Here is a 14,698-nt window from a genome sequence, read left to right on the forward strand (position 1 = left end):
TTGTCTCCCATAAATCTTATCCAGCCTTGGAGATCTATCTACCTTTAGGCTGACTAAGACTTTGAGTTCCTCTTCATTATTTGTGAATACTTGTACTAGAATTTCATCTTTCACTCAGCTGAGTTCTCCAATGACAAACTTTAATTCCTTTGTGAATACTGTATTATATTATCAATTTAGGATGTCACTTTTACCCTTAAGCTCCCCACATAGATCGTCTGCAGAGCGTGTAGACACAGTGGGCCGGCCCCTGCAAGTGACACATTTCACAGTGTGCTTCAAGCTCAAGTTCAGTTTATTGTTATTCAACTGTATACCAACAAAGGAAATATCGTTCCTCCAGACCAAAGTACGCAGCATAATTTATATAACTCACACATATAACACTAAGTAACGTTGCCACCAGTAGGTTCACTAACAATAAGGTGCACTTATAACTCGAGTTAAAATGCCTGATGAGACCTGGGCGGTGACAGGGACTTCAGTAGTATATGTGATAAATTAACTTAATTTTGAATGTACAATCTTGAGATAGTCCTTGTTGTCCATAATGGTCCTTCCATATACCCCAGTTATACTTTTGCCTTTAATATAGTTATCAAAAGCCAGTAGGTTAATCTTAACCAGGTCTGCCTGTGGTATTTCATGATCCCCCTCTCTGTCATCTTAATTTTTAATATTATATTACATTCATACATGAAAACTGATGCAATGAAGATTCAAACCTTCTTACGATTTAACCAGCTAAGCAAGCATCACCAGCAATGTGGAGAGAAGCTGGATGGTCCATTGTGAAGGATTCCTATGGAAAATAATCTGTGAGGAATCAGAATCTTTTCAAAAAAGACAGTTTAGGGCACAGCAACACACACAAAATGCTGGTGGAACGCTGCAGGCCAGGCAGCATCTATAGGAAGAAGTACAGTCAATGTTTCGGGTCGAGACCTTTCGTCAGGACTAACAGAAAAAAGAGATAGTATGAGATTTGAAAGTGGGAGGGGAGGGGGAGATCCAAAATGATAGGAGAAGATGGGAGGGGGAGGGATGAAGCCACGAGGTGGGAAGTTGATTGGCAAAAAGGGATACAAGGCTGGAGAAGGGGGTGTATAATAGGACGGAAGGCCTTGGAAGAAAGAAAGTGGGAGGGGAGCACCAGAGGAAGATGGAGAACAGGCAAGGAGTTATTGTGAGAGGGAAAGAGAGAAAAATATATATATAATTAGGAAGTTAGAGAAATCAATGTTCATGTCATCAGGTTGGAGGCCTCCAACCTGATGGCATGAACATTGATTTTTCTAACTTCTGTTAATGCCCCTCCTCCCCTTCTCACCCCATCCCTAATTAAATATTTTTTTCCCCTCTCTTTCCCTCTCACAATAACTCCTTGCCTGTTCTCCATCTTCCTCTGGTGCTGCCCTCCCCCTTTCTTTCTTCCAAGGCCTTCCATCCTATGATACTCCCCCTTCTCCAGCCTTGTATCCCTTTTCCCAATGAACTTCCCAGCTCATGGCTTCATCCCTCCCCCTCCTGTCTTCTCCTATCATTTTGGATCTCCCCCTCCCCCTCCCACTTTCAAAGCTCTTACGATCTCTTTTTTCTGTTAGTCCTGACGAAGGGTCTCGACCCAAAATGTCGACTGTACTTCTTCCTATAGGTGCTACCTGACCTACTGCGTTCCACCAGCATTTTGTGTGTGTTAACTGAATTTCCAGCATTTGCAGATTTCCTCATGTTTGCTTAGGACACAGTCTCTCTTATCTAAACTTTCAATCTGAGGCTTCTCATCTGCAAAGCTCATCTGTGGGGTTATACTGACTACCACATGATGAGAAAACTGGAACTTCCTTGCTTGTTTTTCTGCATCAAACTAGTGGAGGTATCCTGTTTGTCTTTATGGCATTACCACACCATGTCCAACTGTGTAAATGCCTGCAAAGATGCCACTCCCTCCTTGCTGTAAGGTCAGCTGTACCTTTGTGGGAAATTAATGAACCTGCTCCTGTTGCGGAGTCTGTATTTCTCAATGGCTGAGTGAAGTTGGAAGTGGTGAATTGATCAATATCACAGTAATGCTCTTCTGGTACCTGAAAAGATGTGGCAAAGAACCTATGATTATAGTAATTTCCAGATCAATGGACATGAGCGTTAACATCTCTGTAACAAACTCAACCCTTCTCTGGCATGGAACCAGCATTTGGGGAAGCACCTAGATTATCCGAAACATCAAATGTTTATTCCACTCCATGGATCCTGCCTGACTTGATGATTTCCTGCAGAATTTTGTGTGTGTTGCTCAAGATTTCCAGAATCTACAGAATATTATGTGTTTATATGACCTAGATTATCTCAATAGTCAAGCTTCAGCACAGTAGTAATTTTCCCTTTGTCTGCCAAAACTTGTCATAGGAATGAGTCATCATCTGCTCTGTTTACACCTCTCACGTCTCTTTTATAAAAGCAAAATTGTGCAGATTCTGAAAATCTGAAATTAAAATAGCAAGGGTGGAAATATGAAACAGGTTTGCTGGCAGTGCGGGACATCCTCCAGCTCGGACAGAAGTACAATTTCTCCATAAAAACAAAAATAACTTTTTCAAATCGTTCTCAACCCTTGAATTCTTCGACAAACAGTCATGATTCAAAAAATTAGTACCCTGTTGCCCAAAACATCCACTTCAGTTTCTGGATGCAGAAACACCACAGGGATTGATTTAGCTAGGGTGCATCCAAACTTGAAGGTTAGGCTCACTTCCATCATGTTTGTAAAACTAATATGAAGGATGGCCAAAACCTGAATTGCACGAAATACGATTTTTTCCTGTTGATAATGGAAAGAAAGGGAGCCTCTGTCGGTGTTAGAGTGTCACAGTGATTCAATGGTTAGCACTGTTTTCTTACAGGTTAGATCCCAATCTTCTGTGTTGTATGTGTGCGCAGCTTGCATGTTCTATAAATAAGACCATAAGAGATTAGTCTGCTCCGCTATTCCATCGTGGCGGATTTATTAACCCCCTCAACCCTATTCTCCTGTCCTTATCCCAAAGTCTTTGAGCCCTTACTAATCAAGAGCCTATCAAATTCCTCTTTAAATGTAAAACCATAAGACATAGGAACAGAATTCGGCCTTCTGGCATATCAGAAGAACAAACTTCATGACAAATGTGAGTGATGGGTTTGCTTTACATAGTTTCCTCCCTCATGCCAAAGACATGCTGGTTGATGAGTTAACTGACCACATAACCTTCTCCTTGTGCTGATCAATGACTGGAGAATAATGTGGTTGAAATTGAAGTGGTGAAGTTAATGGTGATGTGAGAGGGGAAAATGTAGAATGTAAATGGGTGCTTGATGGTCAATGTAGATATGGTAACTAAAGAGCCTGTTTCTGGGCTGTAAAACCATGACCAGAAACATCCCTAGATCTCAAGACCAAGATCCCAAACTCCATCAATCTCCAGTTGGTCAATAATCTTTCTAAGTTTTACACGTATAGAACATGACAACAAAGATTATTTCTGGAAAATTTCCAGGGCACATTTTGCTGCTCTCATGAAGTCTGATCATTTTAGGGATTAATCTCCAAGCATCCTATAGCATTAAATAGAATGTGTTGGTATTAATTCAGTTGTGGATGATCTTATTCAAAATGTTTGGGGTTTGATAAGAGCAATCCTGCAAGATTGTTTCCTTTGGTTGGACAGGCTAGAACAAGAAGGTATAATCTGAGGAAAAGGGGTTCGATATTTGAAGCAGAGTTCAGATAGAGTATACATTCAAACCATGGGAAATTCATTGAAATTCTCCACACCAAATGACGAGGTCTGTTATTGAATACATTCAAGACTGAAATTGATTGAGTTTTGCGTTCACAGAGAATATGGGGTTCAGCACCACAGTAACATAGCAGATAGTGCAACATTATTACAGTCTGGGGCATTTCAGGGTTCAATTCTAGCACCGTTCTATAAGATACTTTACGTCCTGTCAATGGAATACAGCGGTTTTCTCCAAATATTTCGGTTTCCTCCCACATTCCAACAATATACAGGTGAATTGGTCATTATAAATTGTCCTGTAATTAAATTCGGGTTAATTGAGGTTGTGGGGGTTGCTGGGGAGGCATGGCTTAAAGAGCTGGAGGGACCCACTCTGCACTGTATCTCTAAATAAAAGTAAAATAATATAAGAAGGATGAAGGGCATTTCGTTCTAATGCTTCTTTCATTATAGTGTTGCATTCAGAAAAATATGCTTTAGAACATCAGAGGAAAGTAATGTTTGTATTATCAGAATCATTGCTAGCAGCTTCTTGATAGTCTGCATTAGGCCTGGCAGTAATGGAACCATGAAACATGTGGGCAATAGTGAATCCCCTTCTGCATGAAGCTTGATGTGAGACCTCAACAATTTTGGATTTTGTTAATCCATCAATCTCTTTCATCCACTTTGCTCACTTGTTGATTTTCATCACACCAAGCACCTGCCCTGTCTCAGTAGAGTGTATTTGAAGCAGCATCAGGAGTACCTATCTCAACTGAGGGGCTGCCCCATCAAAGCTGCAGCAAAAGCACACTAAATAATGGAAGCAGCATGCAGTAGAACACATCCCATCTCTGGTGCTGAATACTTTCAGGCTGGAAATAACCATGACTCCTCCTAAGCTGTTCCAGTTTGTTATAATGCTGGCATATTCTCAAGTTGCAGAAAATTGCCTAGGACTGCCCTATTTAGAAAACAACAGGACAGGAATGAATATTAATTTCTCTACCTTCTGGTATTTTCTCCTCCCCCACATCTTTTTTATTCCCTATTCTGGCTCCCCTCTTACCCTTTCTCTTCTTCTCACCTAACTGTCACCTCCCTCCAGTACCTGTCCTGCTTTTCTTTCCCCCATGGTCTTCTGTCTGCTCCTATCAGTTTCTTTATTCTTTAGCTCTTCACCTTTTCCACCTATCAACTCCAAGCTTCTCCATTCATTCACCCGTCCCCCATCCACCCACCTTCCACTTCACCTGGCTTCACCTTCCCCTCATTCTTCTGGATTCTTCCCCCTTCCTTTCCAGTCCAGGCAAAGGGTCTTGGCCGGAAACATCGACTGTTAACTCCTCTCCTTAGGTCTGCTGAGTTCCTCCAGCATTCTGAGTGTGATACTCAGGACAAATACAATCCAGCTGAATTATCATCCATTTTACTCCCAATTATGGTCTAAGTGGTAGAAAATGTCATCATGGAGCAGCATTAACTCACCAGCACCCTGCTGATTTTGGACTTTGAACAATCATCTTATTGATGCAAAAATGAACAGAAGAATTGCAGAGGATGCCATCTTTTTGAGGCATGGCCTTTTGAAGATGTCCTTGTTGCTGGAGTGGATATTGCCCATTATGGAGCTGGCTGAGCTTGTAACATTCTGCATCTTTTTCTGATCCTGTGCAATGGCCCCTCCATACCAGACAGTGATGCAACCAGGTAGAGTGGTCTCTACATGCCAAGTTTCCTAATGAAATATAGCTGCTGTTGTGCCTTCTTTATAATTGCATCATTATGTTGGACTCAGGATAGATCCTCAGAGAGGTTGACACCCAGGAACTTGAAATTGCTCACCCTTTCCACTACCGACCCCTAGATAAGGACTGGTGTGTGTTCTCTCAACTTTCCCTTCCTGGAGTCCATAATCAGTTCCATGGTCTTACTGACATTGAATGCAACACCAGTGTTGTTGTTGTAACACCACTCAGCCAACTGATCTACCTCACTCCTGTGTGCCTCCTCATCATCATCTGAAATTCTGCCAACAATAGTCCTGTCATTGGCAAATTTATAGATGGCGCCTGAGCTGTAGACCTACTGTGGCAACAGGCAAATTGCAGCGGGTCCAGGCCCTTGTGTAACTGCACTGGTCCAATGAAATAATGGCCATGCAACATGCAGATGTCCTTGAAGATTTATTTTTATTTCTGTCTCTCTCTCTCTTTCTTCAGTAGACACTGTGAAAACTACAAGAAAATAAAGGACATAAAAGTTTGAAACATACATCTCTCAGTCTTTTAAAGTCTCTCAAGCTAGTGTCTGCCAATAAACAGGCCCAAACAAGTTAGCACATCAGAAGTGTGCTGAAATCAAATAAATCACTTAAACTTATCACATTAATCATATGAAGGCACCTCAACAACATTATATTAAACAAATTTTTGAAAGAACAATTACTGTGTGCGCCTCTTGGACCACATGCAGAATAAGGTTATTTTAGGGCCATGTGTCTTTCTCTGCTTCCATGTTGGTCCTGACCCACAATACCACAGTCATGCTTTCATTAAACTCTGGTCATGTGACCCATTAAACTTTGGTCATGTCGAAGTATGTCATCACAGTAGATATGAGTGCAGACATTTTGTAGTGGTGTTGGAATATATGGGTATGTTTTCTTTCAGTGGAAATGAAAATATTGTAATAAATTCATTAATTGAGAACAAACACTAATTGCATTTGGAATTTGTATTCAAGAGGAAGCCAAATAAATACATGAAAGAGAAAAACAAGGATATTTCAATATGAATAAATGAAGTGGGATAATGTCACGATAGACAAATGGGATAGACTGGCCTGCCTGCACCTGTACTGTTTATTTTTAATGAATAAAGGAATTTGTGTTTGTTTGACTTTCAGTTATTTGCATCAAATCATTAAATAGTAACTAATAATAATCATCTGTTCACTTGATTCCATTCCCAGTATCATCCAGGAAAACTGGTACAGACAAGTGTCACTCTTCTCTATTTTGTTGTTAACAGCATTCCAGGCTGTATGTTGGAGCAAAGCGGACAGCCAATGCGCCCCACATCTTTGCTGTGGCAGACATTGCCTACCAGGCTATGATCATTTACAATTCAGATCAGGTATCTGTAATTCTACAACAAATACACCTTGTGCAATTTTATGTCTTCTGTTCTCTTCATGCCATTTGTGATGTCAGTATCTCTCTGCAGCAACTAATGTGTCTTCCTTATCTGTCTCAGTGCATTGTGATCAGTGGAGAGAGTGGTGCGGGAAAGACTGAAAGTACCCACTTTTTAGTAGAGCAACTCACTGTCCTTGGAAAGGTACCGTATTCTTCAGATAAATCACAGCTTGCATGAGGGGTGAGAGGGTGAGATTTTAACCTAACCCAGCTATTGGGAAAGCTATCAGATTCAGCGCATCAGTGGAGAGCAATGTAGGGCATTTGCAAATCTGGCAATGCACCCTATCTGTGGTATTCCTGCCCATTTAGTTTACAAAGACTCAAACCCTCTTCTACATTGTAATCCATTGACTATATTGTATAAATTAATACTGGTATAAAGGAGGAGCAATGTACTCTACATAGGCAATGTAAACATACAGCAAATAACCAGTTGTGCATTAGATTTCATCTGAAATTTGATTCCATTTCAGATGTTGAATAACACATGATTACAGAACTGGAGTATAATAGGCAGCTTCTGTGCTGCAAACAAACACATTCATGTACATTCCTGTTACACAGGACACTGGATTCTAATTTGCAGAATTGGAATATATTTTTCAGTCTAATCATGCAGAATTGCTGATCTAAGGATATTGATGAATCAATATGTCACATTCAGTCCTGGTAAACAGAGTATTGATCTTAGAACTAATTGCGGTTTTAGATGCAAGTCTAACCTTAAATGTCAACCTGCAACGTTTCTATCAGGCAACACACATCAAAGTTGCTGGTGAATGCAGCAGGCCAGGCAGCATCTCCAGGAAGAGGTACAGTCGATGTTTCAGGCCGAGACCCTTCGTCAGGACTAACTGAAGGAAGGTTTAGTAAGAGATTTCCCACTTTCAAATCTCTTACTAACTCTTCCTTCAGTTAGTCCTGACGAAGGGTCTCGGCCTGAAACGTTGACTGTACCTCTTCCTAGAGATGCTGCCTGGCCTGCTGCATTCACCAACAACTTTGATGTGTGTTGTTTGAATTTCCAGCATCTGCAGAATTCCTGTCGTTTACATTTCTATCAGGGTTTCCTGATGGTACAACAAAGTTATGGTCACAGCACCAATCTTAGCAACATTACAGTATCAATGACGGAATACAAGACACAATTTCTAGTAGAACTTTGCAATAATCCTTCGTTTTTGCAACTGCTTTGTTGCTTTCTTATCATCTTTAAACCATTGGTTGGGAAACCACTGAATCTCTGGGCAATGAGGTGAGGTGGCTAGCTGATTGTCTATGGTACTAGAAAACCCTAAGTGTGGAAGGTTAAAATTCACTGCATCCTACCACAAGGTTTTCCATGCATGTTAACAATTTAAACCCAATGTATATAAAACAACTATTATCTCTTAATGTCCCATTTAATTTTTTTTAAATAAATCAATTTTTTTCAGGAAAGTAATGAATGAAAAAATACTTTCTCTTTGGTCTCTTTCCTGTTTATATTTTCCCTTCTGAAGCCAATTGATCGCTCTTACAGTGTGTTTCCACAGGTGCTTATAAATATTCAGCAATTTCCGTAAGTGACCAAGACATTTTCATAAACGTAGATGATCGAAGACACTAATATATAAGTTATTTGAAATATTACAGAAAACTCCAGATCTAGATTCAAAAGACCTCCAACTAATCAGAAATCTGTACTGGGAACAAACTGCCGCTGTAAGAATAGATGGAGAAGTGAGTCAGTTTACGAAAATCAAGAGAGGCGTTAGACAAGGGTGTGTTTCCTCCCCTGATTTATTTCATGTGTACAGTGAAACAATATTACAAAAAAAAAGAGACATCTTGGGAATCAAAGTTGGCGGTGAAAACATCAATAATTTCAGATATGCAGATGACACTGTGTTAATTGCAAAAAGACAGAATGTATGGTGATATCCAAGAAGAAGGAGAATCCTATCTGCAGGCTGAGAATAAACGGGGAAGACATAAAACAAGTACAGAACTTTTGCTACTTATGAAGCTGGGTGACATCAGATGGCAGGTGCGACTTGGACATCAAAAGAAGAATAGGGATGGCAAAAGACACCTTTACTAGAATGAAGAGTATACTGACCAATACTAAACTAGGCATGACAACCCTCCTCAGAGTACTGAAATGTTACGTTTATCCAGTTATGTTATATGGCTCAGAATGTTGGACAATATCTAGTAACATGAGGAAACGAATTGAAGCAGCAGAGATGTGGCTTTTGAGGATGATGCAAAGAATATCATGGATGAAATGACTATCTAATGAGGATGTCATGAACAGAGCAAACACAAAAAGAGAAATAATGTATGAGATCATGAAAAGGCAATGTAACTTCATTGGACATGTGATTAGGAAAGAGGAGTCAGAATGCACGGTAATTATGGGAAAGATTGAAGGGAAGAAAGCAAGAGGAAGACAAAGACAAATGATGATGGAGACAGCAGCCAGAGAACTGGAAACGAATACCAATGAACTGATCCACTTGACCCGAAACAGGAGTGTGTGGGCCATGGCAGTCAAAGCTCAAACTGGGCACGGCACCTGATGATGATAATATATAAAATCACATGGGACAAAACTCAAACTGACTCATACTAATTTTTCATATAGAGACATGAAATGAAAATCTAGATAAATAAAAATTCTAAGATAATAATCCGTTTACTCTAGCTGAGATTTTTTAACTTGATAAGTTCGATGGCAAAACCTTTCCTTGCCTCAGTTGGGTATAAGGAATGCAGCTATGCATTAGTAAATCTTATATGATATGCTTTTATTATTATTACAGCTCTATGAAGCTCCTTATCATTTCTTTTCCTGTTCTAGAGACAAATGCTACTTCAGTGTTTTGTTGCTACTGAGATGAAGCAAATTTAGTGATAGCTGTAGGGATATCCGTTTCTACACTCTGCTACTTGAAGGGGAATAATTCAAGTTGGGTTATCAACACATGGGAAAAATTAAGAAAAGGTTCAGAAATAAGCTGAGAAAAATATTTTTATTCAATCTGCTGCTAAGAATTTTTGGAGTAATTAATTTACAGAATATCTTACAGACCAATAACAGGTTGCTACAGGAGAAGATTCTACAGGTGAATAACCTGCTTGAAGCATTTGGAAATGCCTGCACAGTAATCAACAATAACTCCAGTAGGTTTGGCAAGTATTTGGAAATGAGGTTCACCAGTGGAGGGAAGGTCATGGGAGCTCAGATCTCAGAGTACCTGCTTGAAAAATCAAGAGTCATCCACCAAGCCCCGTGAGTATTGAAATAAACCTTTGCTAATGTTTTTCATAAGCTTTCAGCATCTCAGTTAAATGTGCTTCAAACAAAATTATTCTCCAAGTGATTAAGGTCTGTACACAGTTAATAGGAAAAGTTGTGATTGTTCTCCTCGAGGCAAAGAAGGCTGAACAGAGTTGTGATAAGCATGTTCATAATTATAAGATCTCTAGGCAGAGTACATGGAAGGCAATGATTTGCTGTGGAGAACAAAATGACATAGTCTTCAGGCAATTAGCAAAAGAGCCAAAAGTAAAACCTTCATACCTTGTGGGCAGATTTCTCCTGGAATGCAATGACTAAGTATGGTAGAGGAGCATTCAATTGTGCCCTCAATAGAATTGGATCATTACTCATTAGAACATAGAACAGTACAGCACAGTACAGGCCCTTCAACCCACAATGTTGTGCCGACCCTCAAACCCTGCCTCCCATATAACCCCCACCTTAAATTCCTCCATGTACCTGTCTAGTAGTCACTTAAGTTTCACTAGTGTATCTGCCTCCACCACTGACTCAGGCAGTGTATTCCACGCACCAGCCACTCTCTGAGTGAAAAACCTTTCTCTAATATCCCCCCTTGAATTTCCCACCCCCTACCTTAAAGCCATGTCCTCTTGTATTGAGCAGTGGTGCCCTGGGGAAGAGGCGCTGGCTATCCACTCTATCTATTCCTCTTATTATCTTGTACACCTCTATCATGTCTCCTCTCATCCTCCTTCTCTCCAAACAGTAAAGCCCTAGCTCCCTTAATCTCTGATCATAATGCATACTCTCTAAACCAGGCAGCACCCTGGTAAATCACCTCTGTACCCTTTCCAATGCTTCCACATCCTTCCTATAGTGAGGCGACCAGAACTGGACACAGTACTCCAAGTGTGGCCTAACCAGAGTTTTATAGAGCTGCATCATTACCTCGTGACTCTTAAACTTTATCCCACGACTTATGAAAGCCAGCACCCCATAAGCTTTCTTAACTACCCTATCTACCTGTGAGACAACTTTCAGGGATCTGTGGACATGTACCCCGAGATCCCTCTGCTCCTCCACACTACCAAGTATCCTGCCATTTACTTTGTACTCTTCCTTGGAGTTTGTCCTTCCAAAGTGTACCACCTCACACTTCTCCAGGTTCAACTCCATCTGCCACTTCTCAGCCCACTTCTGCATCCTATCAATGTCTCTCTGCAATCTTCAACAATCCTCTACACTATCTACAACACCACCAACCTTTGTGTCATCTGCAAACTTGCCAACCCACCCTTCTACCCCCACATCCAGGTCGTTAATAAAATTCACGAAAAGTAGAGGTCCCAGAACAGATCGTTGTGGGACACCACTAGTCACAACCCTCCAATCCTAATGTACTCCCTCCACCATGACCCTCTGCCTTCTGCAGGTGAGCCAATTCTGAATCCACTTGGCCAAACTTCCCTGGATCCCATGCTTTCTGACTTTCTGAATAAGCCTAGCATGTGGAACCTTGTCAAATGCCTTACTAAAATCCATATAGATCACATCCACTGCACTACCCTCATCTATATGCCTGATCACCTCCTCAAAGAACTCTATCAGGCTTGTTAGACACGATCTGCCCTTCACAAAGCCATGCTGACAGTCCCTGATCAGACCATCATTCTCTAAAGGCCCATAGATCCTATCTCTAAGAATCTTTTCCAACAGCTTTCCCACCACAGACGTAAGGCTCACTGGCCTATAATTACCCGGACTATCCCTACTACCTTTTTTGAACAAGGGGACAACATTTCCCTCCCTCCAATCCTCCAGTACCATTCCCATGGACAACGAGGACATAAAGATCCTAGCCAGAGGCTCAGCAATCTCCTCCCTCACCTCGTGGAGCAGCCTGGGGAATATTCCATCAGGCCCCGGGGATTTATCCGTCCTAATATATTTTAACAACTCCAACACGTCCTCTCCCTTAATATCAACATGCTCCAGAACATCAACCTCACCCATATTGACCTCACCATCATCAAGTTCTGGGCCACAGGGAAAGGGTACACATTGGGACAACTTGGGGTCCTCAAAAGGCTGAATAGCCTCCTGTGCTTATTACCATTCTATGATTCTACAGCAACACACAAGTTTGGAGTAACTCAGAGGGTCAGGCAGCATCTATGGAGTGAACTGGACAGTGATTGCTTTCTGTCAAGTGCTTTTGCCTGAGCTGAGAAAAGGGAGAGTGAAGCAGCAGAAAAAGGTGGAGGGATGGAACATAAGCTGACAGATGATATGTGGATTCAGGTGAGGGGATGATAGAACATTGAGGGATAGAGAGAGTGGGAATGGTGTCAGAAACTGACAGGTAATTGGTGGAAGTAAAAAAGCATTGAAGATGATGGGATTTTATAGGAGAAAAAGGTAAAGCATGAAGAAAAGGAATGGTGAGGAGACCCAGTGGAAAAAGAGAAAATAGGATTTTATAATGTTCTCTCGTGGTTTAATTATTTTACAGGGGTGAGAAGAATTTCCATATTTTCTACTATATCTATGCTGGTCTGGCGCAGAAAGACAAACTTGCTCATTATAAATTATCCAAGGGACAACCTCCAAGGTAATTTTGTAAATTGAGACTCTAACACTAAGCTTGAAATAAAAAGATGTTCTCATAACAGTGGTGTGATTTATTGTGATTTGATTACCTAACAAATGGAAAATGCACTGCGTGAAAACATTCTAGCAGCAAAGATAATGAGGCTTACTTTATTTGTGCTTGTTAGGTGACTTTATCTATGGGTCACAGGTATGGACCATGCCTCTCTAAATCTTCCAGTGTTTCTGTTTAATGTACCACCGGACTGTATATGATCCCCCAAACAAGAAATAATCTATATTTAGAACATAAACTGAGATATCAGAACTATTTTTGTAGTGTATTTACACCAATATATGTTCAAAATGTTTACTCAATCTTATCTTTGTTCTTTTTCTAAATTTGTATCCGTTTTGAACACTATGCCTTTTTGACATCTCTTAGATATCTGCAAGATGAGAAAATAACGGTGGAAGAAATAGTAAACAACTTTTTCTACAAAAGCCAGTTTGAAGCTCTTGAACAGTGCTTCAAAGTTATTGGCTTCACTGTCGAGGTGAGAATGTATAACCCACTTTATACACATTCTGCTACTGCTACTGCATCCTCCAAAGTAGAATGGGAGATGATATCATTTGCCACCCATAAAACTGTTAGGGAACTTAACACAGCAGATGTGGAACTGATAGAACCAAGGGTCAAGAACAGATTAAAGGTCAAGGGTCAGGCATTCAATACAGAGATAAAGAGAACTTTTTCCATAGGTAGTTGTTAAGAGATGCTCCCAACCACGGAAGCTTCCGAGATTTAAGCGCTTTAACTCTCCAGAGTACAGGTAGCTGGTGTGGCCTCCCTAAGAACTTAGGATGTTCCCGTTAATTGGTAATCATGTTTTGGGCACCAAGAATTGAGTACTTAAGGAACTCCTGAACATAGGTTCAGTGATCAATTATAAGGCTACCAGTGATTTTGTCTAGTGTTTGTTTTGTGCTCAATTTCTTGATCCCGGTTGAGACTGTGTCTCGGTCCCAGCCTCGGAGACTCCAGTATTTGGGTCCAGTCATCCTTGTCAAGGTCTCTTGTCATAGGACGATTGAGCCAATATGGATGCAATGGGTTATTAGAGTCTATCATCTGCTGTGACCAGCCACAATGAAGATATTTACAGACAGAGCCTGGAGATTCATAACCTCCAGGTAGCCATTGATCAACTTTTGCAAGGAGGAGAACCTGCTCCAGAGCCATACATCTTCTAACCCCGGAGAGGTTAGACTGTAACCTGGGCTCTTGCCGCAGCTTCCTCATTCAATGCTCATTGGTATTAGAACTTCAGCCATCCTAGTTCCCTTTGGAGTGAGGGAAAATGGCCTTCATTATCTCTCCCCCAACTGGAAGAGCCCTGGCTTGGGCCACATGCAATGGAAATGCAGGTCAGAGCTCTGCCCAGATTCAAAGGAATTCATGGCCTCCATGACCAAGGTGTTTCATCACCCCGCTGGAGCCACCTGAGCCTCAGACTGCCTGATGAAGATTCGACAGAGGGACGGTCAGCAGCCAACGATGAGATCAAATTTCAGACCTCGGCACTGGAAAGTGGTTGGAACGGGGGGGCCTTGGCCACTCTATACCACCACAGACTCTGAGACAAACTGAAGAATACCCTCACCTTTGGAGAGCCAGCAGAGAACTTATCAATCTGTCTCGATAATCGTCTAGTTGAGCAAAAGGGGGGCAACTTCAAAAGATCAAAGAGAGCTGGTCTAAGCCCTGTTCCTACACACCATGGTTCCACCCCCCCAACCTCGGACCATGTCTGTCGCCTGTCGCCTGCTCAAGATCCAGTCGAACCAATGCAGGTTGGTTGCACTAGACTCTCTACC

At 41.3% G+C, this 14,698-nt stretch overlaps 1 protein-coding gene across 1 annotated transcript in view; it reads left to right on the forward strand.

Annotated features, from left to right (window-relative positions):
* myo3a (myosin IIIA) overlaps positions 1–14,698 on the forward strand; it is a 391,513-nt gene that overhangs the window by 188,427 nt on the left and 188,388 nt on the right. The window contains exons 11-15 of the mRNA XM_072254428.1: positions 6,791–6,895; positions 7,016–7,099; positions 10,035–10,237; positions 12,741–12,839; positions 13,263–13,374. Of these exons, the coding sequence (XP_072110529.1) occupies positions 6,791–6,895; positions 7,016–7,099; positions 10,035–10,237; positions 12,741–12,839; positions 13,263–13,374 (603 nt within the window). The remainder of the gene's footprint in view (positions 1–6,790; positions 6,896–7,015; positions 7,100–10,034; positions 10,238–12,740; positions 12,840–13,262; positions 13,375–14,698) is intronic.

This window comes from Mobula birostris, chromosome 3 (assembly GCF_030028105.1).
Source record: "Mobula birostris isolate sMobBir1 chromosome 3, sMobBir1.hap1, whole genome shotgun sequence".
Lineage (NCBI taxonomy): Eukaryota > Metazoa > Chordata > Chondrichthyes > Myliobatiformes > Myliobatidae > Mobula > Mobula birostris.